Source organism: Vulpes vulpes, chromosome 12, assembly GCF_048418805.1.
Source record: "Vulpes vulpes isolate BD-2025 chromosome 12, VulVul3, whole genome shotgun sequence".
Taxonomy (NCBI): domain Eukaryota; kingdom Metazoa; phylum Chordata; class Mammalia; order Carnivora; family Canidae; genus Vulpes; species Vulpes vulpes.
The window spans coordinates 140,678,870-140,697,457 of NC_132791.1; the positions used below are offsets into that span (position 1 = coordinate 140,678,870).

At 38.5% G+C, this 18,588-nt stretch overlaps 1 protein-coding gene across 4 annotated transcripts in view; it reads left to right on the forward strand.

The window, feature by feature from the left end:
* The first annotated feature begins 2,659 nt into the window (after positions 1-2,659).
* The window catches only part of ZNF624 (zinc finger protein 624), a 41,077-nt gene continuing 25,148 nt past the window's right edge, over positions 2,660-18,588 (forward strand). Inside the window, exons 1-3 of one of the 4 annotated variants that reach the window (XM_026005549.2) lie at positions 2,660-2,799; positions 11,991-12,078; positions 14,199-14,264. In XM_026005549.2, coding sequence (XP_025861334.2) covers positions 12,046-12,078; positions 14,199-14,264 — 99 coding nt within the window. In that variant the 5' untranslated portion in view covers positions 2,660-2,799; positions 11,991-12,045. Of the gene's footprint in view, positions 2,800-11,990; positions 12,079-14,198; positions 14,279-18,588 lie in introns of all 4 variants that reach the window. The other 3 variants (XM_072730414.1, XM_072730413.1, XM_072730412.1) reach the window with 3 other exon arrangements.

The following is an 18,588-nucleotide window of genomic DNA, read 5'->3' on the forward strand; positions in this document are numbered from 1 at the left end:
GGTATATGAGGCAAAACAAAAATGAAGAAAACTTACAACTGCGTCTTTCCTCAGGTTGCAAGATCCCTAGCTGGGCTGCTTTCTGTCTAACCTTAATATGCCTTCTCAATTTGTATTACATATATAACATCAAGAGCTTTTAGCTGTAATTAGTGGGAGATACAGAAAGAAGTGTGCCTTTTCCATCTCACCCAACTATCATTTATGACAATATCTTGGTGGGTATCAATTTCTGGGCTGACAGGTTTTTTTTTTTTCTTTCAGTACTTTAAAAGTGCTCCATTGTCCTCTGGCTTTCTTTCTTTCTTTTTTCTGATAAATTATCTTTGAATGCAATAAACAGATATCTTTGTTCCTCTAGCTGTTGTTAAGATTTTCCTTTATTACTGATTTGTAGCAACATGATTGTGATGTGCCTTGGTGTAATTTTCTTTATGTGTTTTCTTTGAATTTCTCTGAGCTTTTTAGATCTGTGGATTTATAATTTTCATCAAATTTGGAAGTATTGGGGCAGCCTGGGTGGCTCAGCAGTTTAGCGCCACCTTCAGTCCAGGGCCTGATCCTGGAGACCCAGGATCGAATCCCACCTCAGGCTCCCTGCATGGAGCCTGCTTCTCCCTCTGCCTGTGTCTCTGCCTCTCTCTCTCCTTTCTGTGTGTCTCTCATGAATAAATAAAATAAAATCTTTAAAAAAAATTGGAAGTATTTAGTTATTTCCTCAAATATTTTTCTACTTCCTCACTCTCTCCCCTCCTTCTAGGATTTTAGCTACACATAATTAGGCTACTTAATATTGTTCCATAACTCACTGTTGCTCTGTTCAGTCATTCTTTTTTTCTCCCTGTTTTTCATTTCGAACAGTTTTTATTTCTGCATCTTTGAATACATGATCCTTTTGCAGTGTTGAATCTGCTCTTAGTCTAATCTAGTGGGGTTCTTTTTGTTGTTTCAGATATATTTGTTATCTCTAGTAGTTTGAAACCCAACATATTATTTTCCTTTCATAGTTCAGGAGTCACTGGGTTATGTAATACTTTCTCCTTTAAAGGTATCCACTGGCTCTTTATAATCCCAAGAGCCCAGTTTGACATTGTTCAGTTTCACTGAGCTTTCCTCCCAAATCATACAAAGAGTTAGAGTCTGCAGAGGAACAGTGTGAACAAGAGTAGAAAGACTTGGAGTTTGCCAAGGAGATGGTAGAAGATGATGATGACAGCTTCCTTGAGCTCAGTGGCTGGGGAGAGGTGAGATGAGTGAGGACTGGCTCTTTATCTTTCCCCCTTGGGATCCCCTGCCCAGGAAACTGGCCCTTTTCTGTATGTGTCTCACAGACTAGTACGCAGGTGAGGGGTGCAGGGAGCCAGCCACCCCTACCTTCACACCAAGACCCTTCTCCAGCCAATGACAAAGCACACGGTGGGCAGGAGGGTGGGCAGGTCGCCTCCCCATGGCAGGGTCCTGGCTAGTGGTTGCCATAGGTAGGGGGCTCACTCAATGTGGGTCTCATACACAATTACAGCAGCAGACAATCCACACAGAGTAGGAGTGGGTTAGGGAGGAAATGGTTTCATTGAGGGAAACTGCCCTAGAGCCCTTACAGAGTCTGTTTCACTATGGAAAGTATGGTCTGGATATTAAAACCTGGAATTAAAAAAATAATAATAATAATAATAAAATAAATTTAAAATAAATGAATAAATAAATATCAGGGAATTGAGGCAAAGGAAAATATGCTTTATAATATATAATATGTAATAAGATAATAAATATCAATATAAACAACATATTAAAATATCAGTATAAATTAATATAAATATTAATTATGTTTTAATCTGGATGAGCTGAGGGAAGAAACTTCTAGTTCAAAACCCCAGAGATTGGGACGCCTGGGTGGCTCAGTGGTTGGGCATCTGCCTTTGGCCTAGGGCGTGATCCTGAGTCATGGGATCGAGTCCTGCGTCGGGTTCCCTGCGTGGGGCCTGCTTCTCCCTTTGCCCGTGTCTCTGCCTCTCTCTGTGTGTGTCTCTCACTAATAAATAAATGAAGTCTTAAAAAAAAAAAAAAAACATTATCATGAAAGTATTATTGATTTTTCAGTCAAGAACTTGAAAGACCGGGATCCCTGGGTGGCGCAGCGGTTTGGCGCCTGCCTTTGGCCCAGGGCGCGATCCTGGAGACCCAGGATCGAATCCCACGTCGGGCTCCCGGTGCATGGAGCCTGCTTCTCCCTCTGCCTATGTCTCTGCCTCTCTCTCTCTCTGTGACTATCATAAATAAATAAATAAAAATTAAAAAAAAAAAAAAAAAAGAACTTGAAAGACCCGCATAAGTGTGCACACGCTCTAACCAGGTCTACTGGCATCCGAGACTTTAGATAATTTACAGACAGCCTGTGTCTTCCATCAATGACTTTACTTCTGTACTCACACTGAAATGTTCAGTGTCAAGGGATAGTGTCATCCTTTGCGCTGCTCCTACCTCATGCTAGTGCTTGATATATAAATGTTGCCTCTCCATACAAGTTTGCCAACTTGATTGTATTTTTTAGGTCGCCCAAATTGTCGATAAACACAGACAATTCCCTCTTAAATGCAGACAAAAAGGGAGAAAAAAATAAATGAAAAAGGAAAAAAACAAAAACCTCCGCGCTGAGGATTCTGGGCGCTGTAGTTCGGCCGCCCCGGCTGCGCAGGCGCACTGGCTTGCCTGGAGGCCAGCCCCGCCGAGCCGGCGCCATCGCTGGAAGCGTTCCCGCCCTGCTCTGCGAGTGCCCTCAGTTGTCCTCAGTTCGGCAGCCAGGTACTCGTGGCCCCCGGCGCCAGGCCCCGGTTCCCCGCCGCCCCTCCCACGGCGCTGGGCTCCTGGCGGCGTCCGGGGCGTGGCCGTTCCCTGCAGCGCCCGGGTCCCCGAGCCGACACGCCCACCCGAGAGGCGACTGGGGCTGGGCCTCCTGCCTGGCCGGCGGCGGGGGCTCGCCCTGGCCTGGCTCCCGGGCGGTCGGTGCGCTGGGCGGCGGCGCGGCGCTGGGGTCGGGGAGCCTCGGGAGCGGGGCCCCCGCCTAGGAGGGGTCGACCAGCGCCGGCTGGCCCCTGGCCTGCCTCTTCCCGGTCCCGCGCCTGGGATGGAGGGAGGGGGGTGCCCCCGGAGCGCACTTAGGGGAAGGGGGCGAGGCTGGAGGGAGGAGAGTCTCCGTCCCGGCGTCTGAACCGGCAGGGATGGCTTCACACTTGGTGACCCGACAGGTGGATGAGCGCCTGTCCTTCGGTAACGCAGGCAGCTTTTTTGTTCCCCCCCTGCCTCTTTTTATAGCATGTCAGAGAGTCACTTTTAAATCGCTCGTCTCCCCTGGACGGAATAATGGCATCATTGCTGTCATTGGGAGATGCCGGACGGGTCCAGGGCGTTGAAGTTCTCAGCAAGAACGTGGACCCCCTTCATTATTTTAAAACCACAAAGCTGGCTTAGGATCCACCCACAAGTGAAATTTCTCAAGTCTTGGGAAGACGGGGTTGGGGGTCGGGGGGAAGGGTAGGGGAGAGTCACACTATCCAGAAAAAAAAAAAAAAAAGTATCTCGGAAATTACGACTTTGGAGAAGTGTTGGCCTGTAGAAAGATACCTGCATAATGTTAGAGGTGGAATGAGAAAACAGTGTGGTAAGCATCGTTTGCTAATAGCTTGTGTTCAAGTGATTTGCCGATGGATGTATTTCCAAAGTAGCCAAACCAAAGTTAGAACCTGGGGATGCGGACAGCCACTGCGGAATTTATTCCTACACCAAACTCCTATGTATACATAGATCCTTCTACTTGTCTACTTGGAAAATGCAGAAAAGTAGAAGAAAGTGTAAACATCACAGACCCAGGTCTCAGAGGTCATAGTGGAGTTTTGGCTTATTCACTTTTTTTTTTTTCTTTTTCTTCATGCATTATTCTTACATAGTTGAGATCAAGCTGAATATTTTAAATAGCGTTGGTTATTCTGATTATACAATTTTAAAAGATGTTTATTGCAGTTTGGTGTTAAACATATTTGGCTAGCATTATCTATATAGCATATTGCCAGGGAGGAGTTTATTAATCTTTACAAATTTATTTTAAGATTTTATTTATTTATTTATGAGAGATACAGAGACAGAGGCAGAGGGAGAAGCAGGCTCCTTATGGGGAGCCCGATGCAGGACTCAATCCCAGGATACTGGGACCATGGCCTGAGCCAAAGGCAGATGGTGAGCTACCCAGGTGCCCCAATCTTTGCAAATTTAAAAAGAAATGATAACTCAGGTCATCCTTAATTCATTTTAAAGATGCAGAAAGTGACTACTATAGTTCTTCGAAATTGAAAATGTCTTGGGGATCCTTGGGTGGCTCAGCGGTGTGGCACCTGCCTTCAGCCCAGGGCATATCCTGCAGTTCCAGGATCGAGTCCCGTGTTGGGTTCATTGCATGGAGCCTGCTTCTCCCTCTGCCTGTGTATCTGCCTCTCTCTCTGTCTCTCTGTGTATGTCTCTCATGAATGAATGAATAAAATCTTTTTTAAAAAAAATGTCTTAAGTCAGTCTTTGTAGGTCCACTTTTGTGTTTTGGGAAAAAATGGTTTTATTTATTATTTCTCTTAGCCTATTTTTCTTTCGGCCTTGTAAAACTGGATTTCTTGACTTGAGGTTGAGTATGGGTTGGTTGGAGGTGGAAGTCAAATCTTCAAACTCCCTGAAATACTATGCAACATCATATACATGTGCATTATTCTGTGGACAAGGTCAAATTCTGAAATAGATCTGTAACTCCCAAAGTTAAGATCTACAGGTGTTGATGTGCAGTCATTGTTACTATTTGTTAGAATAGTTTGTTTTTCTTCCTTTTGTTTTTTTTGGGTTTTTTTTTTTTTTTTTAAAGAGAGAGGGAGAGTAGGGGAGGAACAATGGAATGGGGTAAGGAACACAGAGAGAGGAAGAGAGAATCTCAAGTGGACTCCCCACAAAGCACAATCTCATGACCCTGAGACCCTTGACCTGAGCCGAAATCAAGAGTCACATGCTTAATGGACTGAGCCACACAGGCTCCCCAGAAGTTTCAATTACTGTTTTAAACTGTGTTGGAATTTGCCACAAGTGTTGTTTGTTTGTTTGTTTGTTTGTTTGTTTCTTTCTTTCTTTCTTTCTTTCTTTCTTTCTTTTTAAGATTTTATCTATTTATTTGAGAGAGAGCACAGCAGGGGGAGAGGAAGAGGCAGACATGGGGCTGGATCCCAGGACCCTGGGATCACCAGCTGAACCAAAGGCAGATGCTGAACCTACTGAGCCACCCAAGTGCCTTACAGATGTTTCTAAACTGAAGTGAAGAGTGGTTTAAGAAGTACCAGGTTTGAGACACCTGAGTGGGTCAGTGGTTGAGCATTTGCCTTCAGCTCAGGGCGTGATCCTGGAGTCCCGGGATCGAGTCCCACATCGGGCTCCCTGCATGGAGCCTGCTTCTCTCTCTGCCTGTGTCTCTGCCTCTCTGTGTGTGTCTCTCATGAATGAATGAAATCTTAAAAAAAAAAAAAAAAAAAAGGAAGTACCAGGCTTGAAGCAGAAACTCAGCTAAGGGAACTAGTAATAGGGCCAGCTTTGCCTGGGCTCTAGAATCGCCTTGGTGAAACATTTCAATTGTATTTTCACATGTCAAAGGAAGACTCTTTAATGTGGGGTTTGGGAGGTAGCTTTAGAACAATATTTCTCAAGGTAAAAACTTTAGGTACTTGTTGACAATGTTGACAAAGGATTTCCTTTTTTTTTTTTTTTTTTTTTTTTAGATTTTATTTTTGTATTCATGAGAGAGACACACACACACAGAGGCAGAGACACACACAGAGAAGAAGCAGGCTCCACACAGGGAGCCCGATGTGGGACTTGATGAGCCACCCAGGCGTCCCCAAGGGATTTTCTTTTCTAAAAGCATGCCTCGGGGCACCTGGAAGGCTCAGTTGGTTAAGTGTCTGAGTCTTGATTTTGGCTCAGGTCATGATCTCAGGCTCATGAGATCAAGCCTGGTATTGGCTCTATGCTTGGGCTCCTAGCCTACTTAAATTCTCTCTCTCCCTCTGCCCCTCGGGTCTCCACCCCCCCCCCCCACTCTAGCATACTCTCTCCCTCTCTCTAAAAAAAAAATAACAATAAAATAAAAATTTTAAAAAGCATGCCTAGTGATCTTTTTGCATCCTCAAATATAATTAAGATACAGGAGTTTTCTAATTATATTTAGAAGTTTTTTTGTTTTTTTTTTTTTTTTATGATAGTCACAGAGAGAGAGAGAGAGGCAGAGACACAGGCAGAGGGAGAAGCAGGCTCCATGCACCGGGAGCCCGACGTGGGATTCGATCCCGGGTCTCCAGGATCGCGCCCTGGGCCAAAGGCAGGCGCCAAACCGCTGCGCCACCCAGGGATCCCTATATTTAGAAGTTTTCTGGTAGAAGAGTCATTTTCATTAGATCTGCAAAGGAATTCATGACCTAAAACAATGTAGAGAAACACTGGTAAAAAAAAAAAAAGAAAAGAAAAGAAAGAAACACTGGTTATTAGTAACTCTTGAGACTTCGGTATAAGAATCCTCTCAGGTTTTTCATTCTTTATTCAAGTCTTCTCTTCGCAGTACACCATGTTTTTCCTCCTTCAACTTCTTATTTCTTTCTCACCAAAAAAATCTTTTCATTGTGCATAGTGAAACCCCAGGGTCATGGAACAAATTACATGTGAGGGTCTCCTGATAGGGGGATAGGGGGAGCCACCAAATGTGGGGTGACCTGATCAGGTGGAGGCCAGCTGTGAGGCCATGAAAGAATTCATCCAAGGTGGAACGAAGGAGATAGAAGTTTACTGAATGCATTGCAAAGGAGCCTGGGCAGGCAGGACAGCAAAGGGGAGACTGTCTGCCCCCCCGGAGGGTGGGTATAGTTAATGGGGAATGTGAGGGGGGATGGGAATGTATGGAATGTTCCTTTACTGGTACCTGTATCCAGGTGTAAGTACCCCATTCATCAGCCATTATTTATGGATATTTTGAAGTGGGCTGTCTATTGGGCCTGTCGGAATTCAGCCCCATGGTCACTGTGGGCTCTTATATCTCACTCAGGTTTCCATTGTTCAAGTTGGTTACCTAAAAATGGTCTACATTACGGTCTTAAGATAATCATGTTTTTCTTTTTTTAAGATTTTATTTGTTAGAGCACACACGAACGGGTACGAGCAAGAGTGGGGTGAGGGTGAGAAAATCTGAACCATACTCTGTCCTGAGTGCAGAGCCCTACTCAGGGACTTACTCTCATGACCCTGAGATCACAACCTGAGCTGAAACCAAGAGTTGGATGCTTAGCCTACTGAGCCATCCAGGCACCCTGATAATCACATGTTTTCTTGATTTAACTAATCCTTACTCTCCCCTCCTTACCTGAGAACTTCACATTTTTCTTGCATGACCTTTCATTCTACTAATTGGGAATTCAACTTTTCAGATTTAGTAGAGTCCATGTCATTTGAACAAGAAAGACATTTCTTTCTCATATAAAAGTCTGAGTTGTTAGGTTGTGGGCAGTGATAAGGGTAGGCGACTTTCATCCATTAGGTCATCTAGAAACCCAGGGTCCATTCACATTTTTGCTTCACCACCTGCTGGGGGTGTTATCTTTACTATGGTAGAAGCTGGCTCACTCTAGTCTCCTTGCATTCCAGGCCTTTGGAGGAGGAAATGAAGATCTGGAAGCCAGGCAGCTCCCTTGTAAAGATGTAACATCACCTCTCTTACTCAAATCCCTTTCACTATAATTTGGTCGCATGGGCATACCTGCCTGCATGGTGGCTGGGAAATGTCTCTAGCTGGGTGACCTTATGTCTGGCTGAGATTTCAAGCCTTTGTCAAGTGGAAGAGGAGACTGGCTATTGGAAGGCAATCTGCTACATTGGCCTACTTATGTTTCCTACTGCTTGAGTCAGTCTTAGGAAATTTTTAAGCAAAAATTGTTCTTTGGGAAATTTTATTTTATAGGCATACAGTTTTAAGATGATTTATATGTTATAGCCCCTTTCTTGTTTCTAATTTTGGTTTATTATGTTTTTTCTTCTTTGGCCAGTGGCTTATATATTTCATTATTTAGAGAATCAGCTCCTGCTTTTGTCAACTGTTTTCTTATTTATTAGTTTCTTTATTATTTCCAATTTATGGTTTGCTTGTTAATTATTTTTCTTACTTGAATATTTAAAATTTTTATTCTTTTAAAAATGTTCGTTGAATATATTTAGAGATATAAATTTTATCTTTTTAAAGTTTTGGCATTGACCCATGAATTTTTAATCTATAATTCTTCCATTTTCTAATTTATTGGCAATTTAAGTTCTCTCTTTGACTTAATAAGTTCTCAGGAGGGTCTGTTTTAATTCCCTGGTGATTGGGTTTTTTCCCTCTCCCTCCAGACATACATTTATAATTCTACTACATCATGGTTGGTTAGAGAATGTCATGAATCCAGTTTTTCCTTCTTTTTTTTAATATTTTATTTATTTTATTTTAGAAAGAGAGAGTATGTGAGAACAGGGAGAGGGGCAGAGAGGGAGAGAGAGAACCACAAGCATACTCCCCTCTGAGCACAGAACCCCACATGGGGCTCAATCCCAGGACCCTGAGATCATGACCTGGGCCAAAACCAAGAGTTAGACACTCAACCAACTGAGCCACCCAGGCAACCCACTGGCATGATGATTTATTTTTGTGTATTTGTTTGTAGTGAGAGCTAGCTTTATTTTTTTTATCCACAAAGATACTTATTATTTCACTTTTAATTGAAATATGATTAACACATAAGTTTAGGGTATACAACATGGTTCAATATATGTATATATTGCAAAGTGATCATGGAAAATCTAGTTAACATGGATATCACCACACATAGTTACAAATTTTTCTCTTGTGATGAAAACTTTTAGGTTTTATTCTTATTTAACTTATATAATACAGTATTGTTAACTATAGTCACTGTTCTGTACATTACATCTCCAGGACTTATTTTATAACTGGAAATTTATAGCTTTTGACCACAATTGCCCATCTTGCCCACTGGTCAACCTTGCCTCTGGCAACCATCTCTAACCATCTTTTCTCTGTATCTACGAGTTCAAGTTTCAGGGGTAGGGTGGCTTTTTTTTTTTTTTTTAAGATTCCACATAACAGTAAGATGATACTTATCTACAGATGTTTGACTTGTTTGACCTAACATAATGCCTTCTTCGTCCATTCATGTTTTTACAAATGTCAAGATTTCCTTCTGTTTTGTGGCTGAATAATAATCCTGTGTGTATCACATTATCCATTCATCTGTCAACAAACACTTCAATTCCTTGGCTATTATAATTAATGCTACTGTGAACATATAGCTGTGGATATCTTTTTGAATTCATTTTTTTTTTGTTTCCTTCAAATAAATGCCAGAAGAATTGCTGGAAAATATAGTAATATTTTTAATTTTTTAAGGAAACTTTCAAGAAGTTTTAGTATGATTTGTTTTAGTTTTGTAAAAAAACGTTGGTACTTTATAGGGATTGTATTAAATTTGTAAATTGCTTTGGGTAGTATGGACATTTTAACAATTCTAATTCTTCCAATCCATGATCACAGAATATCTTTCCATTTAATGTCTTTTGGTTTCAATGTACAGGTCTTTCACCTCCTTGGTTAAATTTATCCCTAGGTATTTTATTCTTTTTTTTATTCATGATGCAATTGTAAATGAGATTATTTTCTTAATTTCTCTTTCTTACAGTTCATTATTAGTGTATAGAAACAACTTGTTTTTATAAGTTGATTCTGTATCCTGCAACTTTATTGAATTTGTTTATTCTAATAGTTTTTTTGGCAGAGTTTTTAGGAGTTTCTATATATAATATTATGTCATCTGCAAATAGTAACAGTTCTTTTCCAATTTGGATGCCTTTTATTTTTTTTTCTTGCCTAATTGTTCTGGCTAAGACCTCTAATATTATGCTCTATATAATGATAAGAATGGGCATCCTTGTCTTATTCTGTTCCTGATCTTAGAAAAAAAAATTATCATTTCACCATTGAGTATACATGGCTTTGTTGAAAGTTTTCATCATGAAAGGATACTGAATTTTGCCAGATGCTTTTTTTTGCATCTTGTGAGATGATCATAGGATTTTTATTCTTCATTTTTTTAAATATTTTATTTATTTGAGAGAGAGAAAGCAATAAAGAGAACATGAGGGGGGTGAGGAGCAAAAGGAGAAGCAGACTCCCCGCTGAGCAAGAAACCCGATATAGGGCTCAATCCCAGGACTCTGGGATCATGACCTGAGTCAAAGGCAGACACTTAACTGAGCCACCCAGGCACCCCTATTCTTCATTTTGTTAACATGGCATATATCACATTGGTTAGCTAGCAGATATTGAATCATTTTCGCATCCTTGTAATAAATCCCACGTTGATTATTGTATATGATCCTTTCATATATTGTTGAATTCGGTTTGCTAATATTTTGTTGAGGAATTTTGCATCTATGTTCAACATTGACTTCTAATTTTTTTTTTCTTGTGGTGTCCTCGCCTGGTTTTGGTATTAAGATGGTGGCATTGTAAAATGAGTTTGGAAGTGTTCCTTCTCTATGATTTTTAGAAGAGTTTGAGAAGGATTGGTATTAATTCTTCTCAAATGTTTGATAGAATTTACCAATGAAGCTACCTAGTCCAGGACTTTGTTTTTTGATGGATTTATTATTATTATTATTATTGATTCCATCTCCTTACTAGTAACCAGTCTGTCAAATATTCTCTTTCTTCATGATTCAATCTTGGTAGTTTGTATGTTTTAGGAATTTACTCATTTCTCTAGGATGCCCATTTGTTGGCATGATCTTTTTTAGATCCATATTGTCTTAAACTTTAATATGTTCATATGAATCAGCTAGGGGGATCTTATTAAAAAGCTGATTTTGATTCAATAGGTTCTGTAGTTTGTACCTCAGATTTTGCATTTTTCACAAGTTCTCCAGTAATGTTTGTACTGCTGTTTTTCAGACTACACTTTTGAATACAAAGCTCTTGGATGTGAATTCCTCATAGATGTAAATTATCTATGTAAGGCAGAGACAGATTCAGCATAATCTTGCATAGATTCTTTTGGGCCCCAAAAGCCCTACTGCATGGTGAGAATGTCAGACTTCCTAGGAAACTGTCATTAAAAAGAATTTCTCAAAATCTGGGAAGCTTAATTCTTACTGCTCCACTGCCCTTTTATGTGTCTTACAGCATCATTCTGCGATTATGCACTTATTTACAAACATAACAGTCTTATTTTGTAACCAAACTCAGCACTTTTTTTTTCCTGCTTCCTTTTTCTTTGGATTTGCCTGCTATAGAATGAGTAGATAGATCTATTTGAATATGAGATTGAGGGAGGCATGTCAGAGCTTCTTCTGAGAGTTGTGGTGTTCTCTTTACATGAAGCTGAAATCTCTGAAAATGTTACAAATTGATCATCAATGAAAGACAGGAAAAGAGGTTCTTAGAATGTTTCATTTTTAGATGAGTAGGTGATTGTGGCAAAGAAAGATTGAATTATTTTCTTTCACATCACACAGCAAGTTGATTTAATGGAAAAGTGGGCATTGGAATTAGACCAATTTGGGGTCATACCTGGCCTTGGCTAATAGTGTAATTTTTCTAAGCCTCATTTTCCTGATCAGTGGAATGAGAATATAATTTCCATTAGATTAATGTGAAGTTCAAACTAAAAGCTCCTTATACAATGTCTGGCCTGCTAGCTGTGACCACACTTAATTAAAAAGCCAAAATTTCCAGGAACAAAGATGTCTTTTTCCTCACTGATCTTGGAGTTTAATCTTGTATTCTTTAGGGAAGTCATACTTACTTGTAATGTCAGGATTGCAACTAGATAAGGCTGAGATTTCCAAGGCAGGATTGATTTTCACAGCTTATTTCTCTTTCTCAGAATGCCTTTGTAGGACTCCACTCTTGCCAGAGAGGGGAACACAGAGGAAGAGACTATGGCTGCTATGGTTTTTTCAGTTGGACCTCTGGTAAGTTGGGGTTTCCTCTGGTCCTCACCTGCCTCTTGTTTTAAGAGCATGTCCATTTTTCCTGAAGTCTGTGACTTCCATATCTTACCCACATCCCTTCTGGTATCTGAATCAAATTGTTTCACCCTTGAAAATTGGGCTCATCATAGTAAAGCTTATAATCTATAAGAAGATTCATTATACATGTTGAACCAAATATCAAGACACATAATCTTTCAAAAAATACTTTTGCTATTTTTGATAAATAGGCAGTCTAGGAAATTTACTTTTGATGTTAAATTTGTATTGTTCCCAGAAATTTCAGTTATTTGTGGGGTAGAAGAATGGAATATTTTAAATTGGAAATTTTGTGTAGGAAATTTTGGGAAAAATATATACATATGCACATAGACTCACCCACCACACACCCTCTTTAATTAAGAGGGACCCTTCCCCTTGTGCCCACTCTCAGTGATCTTTTTACTACCCATTAAGAAGTGACCAAACTTAATAGATGAGATGGAGAGAAAGAAGATGTTTAAGTCACAGTGCTTGGATGTAGGGAGCTTAGTCTCATTGAGGTAAAGCATATACAAAAGAAAGAGTTACATAATTTATTTAGGTGAATGATAGTTACTTAGCCATATGATAAAGTGCTATGGAAGAAAAGAAATAGGACATGAGTATGGGCAAAATTTGTCACAGAAAGTCCATGAGGAGGCAGCCCCGGTGGCCCAGTGGTTTAGCACCACCTTCAGCGGGGGTGTGATCCTGGAGACCCGGGATCGAGTCCCACATCAGGCTCCCTGCATGGAACCTGCTTCTCCCTCTGCCTGTGTGTGTCTCTCTCTCTGTGATGAATAAGTAAAATCTTAAAAAAAAAAAAAAAAAAAAAAGACAGAAAGCCCATGAGGACAGTTGGACTTAAGGTGGTATCCAGTTACAAGTGGGATTTAAATTGTCATAAAGTATTTATGAGGGTGCTTCAGGCGAGAAGGGAGTTCAAGGGCAAGGTTCTGTGGCAGAGAACAGTGGGGTAAGCTAGGGATTCCAGTTAGAAAGTTATGAAAGACAGGACTGGGATATTTAAGCTGAATTGTTTAATGTTTCCCTGAAGACATTTCAGTATACGTGTGTGTGTGTGTGTGTGTGTGTGTGAATGTGTTTGAGATAGGTGTTAACATGATAAAAGCTGTATTTTAGCAGTGATTTTCTGAAATAGGAGATTCCAAAGAACGATGATAGCAACAAATATCATTTGTTCTAATAATAATCTGCAGTAACCTGCAGTTGTGATCTTCTACTCTTTCTAGTTGGGATGTACAATGTAAATAGTCCTTAAAACATACCCTTGAAAGATAAATACAGGGCGCCTGGCTGGCTCATTCAGTTGAGCATCCAACTCTTGATCTCAGCTCAAATATTGATCTCAGGATCTTGGGTTTGGGCCCCACGTTGGGGTCCATGCTGGGTGTGGAGCCTACTTTAATAAAAGAGAGAGAGAGAGAGAGAGAGAGAGAAAATAAGAACCAAAAAAAAAAAAGAACCAAAACGTTGCACTTGATCAGTAGATCCAAAGTGTTTGTCTAGTATTGACATGGTCAAACTCATCCCTAATTACCACATTTTCTGGAAGCTGAATATTTGTATTTTTTAGATAAGAACTTGGGAGAACTAAGGTAGCATTTTTTTCTCAATGAGCTTTTAATAGTTGTATTACCCATACTTTTTAAAATGGCACACACAAAACCTAAAATTGTTAAATACTAATAGAAGGATAGCATAAGAAACACCTGGGTGGCTCAGTGGTTGAGCATCTGCCTTTGGCTCTGGGTGTGATCCCAGGTCCTAGGATCAAGTCCCACATCGGGCTCTCTGCATGGAGCCTGCTTCTCCCTCTGCCTGTGTCTCTGCCTCTCTCTGTGTGTCTCTCATGAATGAATAAATAAAATATTTAAAAAAAAACAAGGTCAAAGATTAGATAGATGTTATTATGAGACCTTAATTCAGCCCTAAGTAAAACAATAAAAGAGGTTATTTCATATATGCCACATCCACGGTGGACTGATGTTGCTTGATGAGACTCTGCTGTAAATCATGGGCAGCCTGTCACTGAATGATCTTATCCTGTATCCCCTCAGAATCCTGAAGATTCCCAGCCAGAAGAAGATTTTCACCTTAAGGCAGAAGAACCAGAACTGGTAAAGGTAATACTTAACATGTATGTAAGGGGATCGAGAAGGGCCACTTAAACTGACCCTGGTTCTTAATGTTCCTAGTTGATTGCAGGTTCACAGTGAATACCATCATGCTAAATAGCTGTAGTAACCCCAGGGTGGTACCATCAGTTTGGCAGATTTCATTTCTCTCGGTGGTGACAAGCCTAATGTGGCAGATAGTCACAGCATAATTTCTAATTGATAAAGTATCCAATATCACATCCTCTGATTTTTGCTTTGCATTATAAGACTCAATGCCATTAAAAATACCAAGAATGCATCAGTGTGAGTGGAAACATTCCTAAGATGTGTTAAAATTAGCTTAGCTATTTTTATTTCATTATATTTGTTAAGCTTACTTTTTTATTTGTGAGTATAGTATCTACCTGATTTGTCCATAAAATATCAAAGTTAGAAATTTATGAATTATGTTAAGAAAAAATATCTAAAACTTAGAAATAAGGCAAGAGATAAATGTATGCCTTTTCAGTGTCATATTAGACATGTATTATTCTGGCATTCCTTTTTCTGCTATCAATAGACAGCTGTTTTTCAATCTCCCTTGAACCAACTTTGTCAAGCAGTTAATCTCCCATTAATGACTTAAACAAATCTTCTGCATGTGTTGACAATAACTTTTAGAATTGTGGTTTAAAGAGTTTTTGAAATATAATTGACATACAAGGTTACATTAGTTTCAGGTGTATAGCATAGTAATTGGACAGCTCTATACATTACAGTGTTCACCACAGTAAGTTTAGTTATTACAATATTGGGACGCCTGGGTGGCTCAGCGGTTGAGCGTCTGCCTTTGGCTCACGGTGTGATCCTAGAGTCCCGGAATTGAGTCCCACATCGGGCTCCCTGCATGGAGCCTGCTTCTCCCTCTGCCTGTGTCTCTGCCTCTCTCTCTCTGTGTCTCTGCCTCTCTCTCTGTGTGTGTCTCTCATGAATAAATAAATAAAATCTTTAAAAAAAAGTTATTACAATATTATTGACTATACTCCCGATGCTATACTTTTTATCTTATTTTATTTTATAATTAGAAGACTTATTTATTTTATAATAAGAAGTTTCTCCATCCTAATCCCCTTCACCTATTTCACTCATCCCCCTCCCTCCCAAGCAACCACCAGTTATGAAGTTTGATTTTGCTTTTTGTTTGTTCATGTTTTATTTTTTAGATTTCACATATAAGTGAAATCATATGGTATTTGTCTTTCATTTATTTCATTTAGGATAATACCCTCTAGATCCATCAATGTTACCATGAATTACAAGATTTTTTTTCCTTTTTTTGAATGAGTAGTATATGTAGTATATCTCTTCTTTATGCATTCACCTATTGATACGTGTGTTGCTTCTATATCTTGGCTATTGTAAATAATGCTGCAATAATCAGGAGTGTGTATATCTTTTTGAATTAGTATTTTCATTTTCTTTGGTTAAATAGCCAGCAGTGGAATTACTAAGTCATATGATAATTCTATTTTTAATTTTTTGAGGAACTCCATATGATTTCCATTGCAGCTGCACCTGCTTGCATTCTCATTGGCAGTGCCCAAGTGTCCCCTTTTTTCCATACCTTTGCCAATTCTTGCTATTTCTTTTCTTTTTTTATTTTGGCCAGTCTGACAACTATAAATTTCTCATTGTGGTTTGGTTTGCATTTCTTTGATAATTAACGATAAGCATCCCTTCATTTATCTGTTGGCCATCCATATGTCCTCTGTGGCAAAATGTATATTCAGGTCCTCTGCCCACTTTTCAATTGGATTATTTGTTTTTTTTGTTGTTGTTGTTGTTGTTGCATTGTGTGCGTTTTTATATTTTGGATATTAACCCCTTATCAGTTATACCATTTGCAAATACCTTCTCCCATTTTTGTGTTGTTGATGGTTTCTTCCATCGTATAAAAGCGCTTAAGTTTCCAGTTGTTTATTTTTGCTTTTGTTTTCCTTGCCTGAGGAGACATATCTGGAAAACTGTTGCTAAGGCCAATGTCCAAGAGTTTACTGCATATGATTTCTTTTAGGTGTTTTATGGTTTCAGGTCTTACATTTAGCTCTCTAATTCATTGTTACTTTTTTTGTGTATGGTATAAGAAAGTGATCCAGTTTTATTCTTTTGCATGGAGCTGTCAAGTTTTCCCAACACCATTTGTTGAAGAAACTATCTTTTCCCCCATTTATATTCTTGCCTCCTCTCTTGTAGATAATTATGGTTTTTAAAAAAAAAGAGTATGTTGAAGTTCAGCTTTTTTTTTTTTAAGAATTATGTTTTAAGTTTCTTAAAATTACACTTTGGAAGTTGGTTTTATTCCAAAAATATTTTGTGTAAAGCTGGGCTTTTCTTTTTGCTTTTATAAGAAAATACATTCTGAGACTCAGTCTTACACATAATTTTATATAGTTTTTTTGAAATTTAATGTTGAGCCAGTCATTCTTAAAATTGTCCTTTAACATATGACAGTTTAGACTTAAAATTTTAAGGTGAAAATAATAGTTTCAGACTTTGAATCATGAACTGTAGGAAAGTACCATTATTTTTGACATGATGAATAATTCATGTGATTTATTTTTGTTCTGACAGAAAGTCCTTGGCAGAAGATTAATTCTGTCTGGCTCTTTCTTAAATTCTGCATCCTGTTTATAAGTACTGAGCTCAGTTTTGTTTAATTTTTTTTTTTTAAGTAGTCTCCATGCCTAGCATGGGCTTGAACTCACAACCCTGAGATCAAGACTTGAGCTGAGATCAAGAGTTGGGTCCTTAACTGAGCTACCCAGGTGCCCCTAGTTTTGTTTAATTTTGATTTGAGTAGAACCAATGTTTTAATGGTAATATTTAACATTTCTATGTCTACAAAAAAGGGCAGAATTTTCATAGGGCTTGTGTTGAAACTGTTGATCAATTTGGGAAGAATTACTGCGTTAATATTAAGTTTTCTAATCCGAAGAATATAGAATGTCTTATTTAGTTATTCTTTAGTTTCTTTCAGTGATGTTTTATCATTTTTTCTCTATGTATCTTGAATATCTTTTGTTAAATTTATTTCTAAGTGTTTTATTCTTTAAATGTATTTTTTGCTAATTTAAATGGATTTTTTCCTTATTTTTTTTTTTTGGAATGTTCATTGCTAATGTATAGAAATAGTCGACTTACGTATATTGATCTTGTGGCCTAAACCTTGCTGAACTGGTTTCATTGTAGAAGGGATTGTGGTTTTTTTACACTTGCATGTGTGTGGATTCTTCAGGGTTTTCTGTATGCAAGATAATATCATCTGTAAATAGAGATTTTGTCATTTCCAAATAGAAATTTACTTCTTTTCCCATCTAGATACCTTCTATTTGTTTTCTTTCTCTAGTATCTCTTGCTAAAACTCATAGTAGTACAGTGTTGAATGGAAGTGAGGAGAGAGGACATTTTGTGAGGTTTGTGATCATAAGAAGAATGCATATGGCCATTCACCATTAAGTATGATGCTAGATTTGTGTTTTTATAGATGGTCATTATCATGTTGATGAAGTTTACTTCTATTTCTTGTTTGTTGGGTTGTCACATAATTTTTTTTTTAGTCTGTTAAGATAATTGTGTGGGTCTTGTTCATTATTCTATTAATATGGTATATAGCTTTGATTAATTTTAAGATATTAAGTGAACTTTGTATTCCTGGGATAAATCCCATTTGGCTGTGGCATATATTATGTTTTCTTTGTTGCTGAATTCAAATTGAATCAGACTGAATTAATTTGTCTGACTTTTCCTTAAATTTTACATCTATCTTGCTTTCATAATAGTGGCCTCAGAGAATGAGTTAAGAATTGTTTCCTTTTATTTTTTGGAAGAGTTAATGAAAGATTGGTATTAACTCTTCTTGAAATGTTTGCTGGAATTCAGTGAAGACATCTGAACCTGGGTTTTTATTGGAGCGGAGGTTGTTATAGATCTATTCATATTTTCTATGTCATCTTGAGTCAGTTTTGGTAGTTTGTGTCTTTCTAGGAATCTGCCCATTTTGCCTAGATTTTCTAACTTGTTGGCTTACAGTTGTTCCTAGTATTCTCTTATAATCCTTTTATTTCTGTAAGGTCAGTGGTAATGTCTCCTTTTTCATTCCTGATTTTAGCAATTTGAGTCTTTTCTCTTTTCTAGCTAAGGGTTTATAATTTGGTAATCTTTTCAAGAAATCAACTTTTGCATTTGTTGATTTTCTCTATTGTTTTTCTATTCTGTATTTTATTTTCATTTTAATATTTGTTATTTCCTTTTGCTTTAGAAAAATTTTAATTCACTCCTCCTTTTCTAGTTC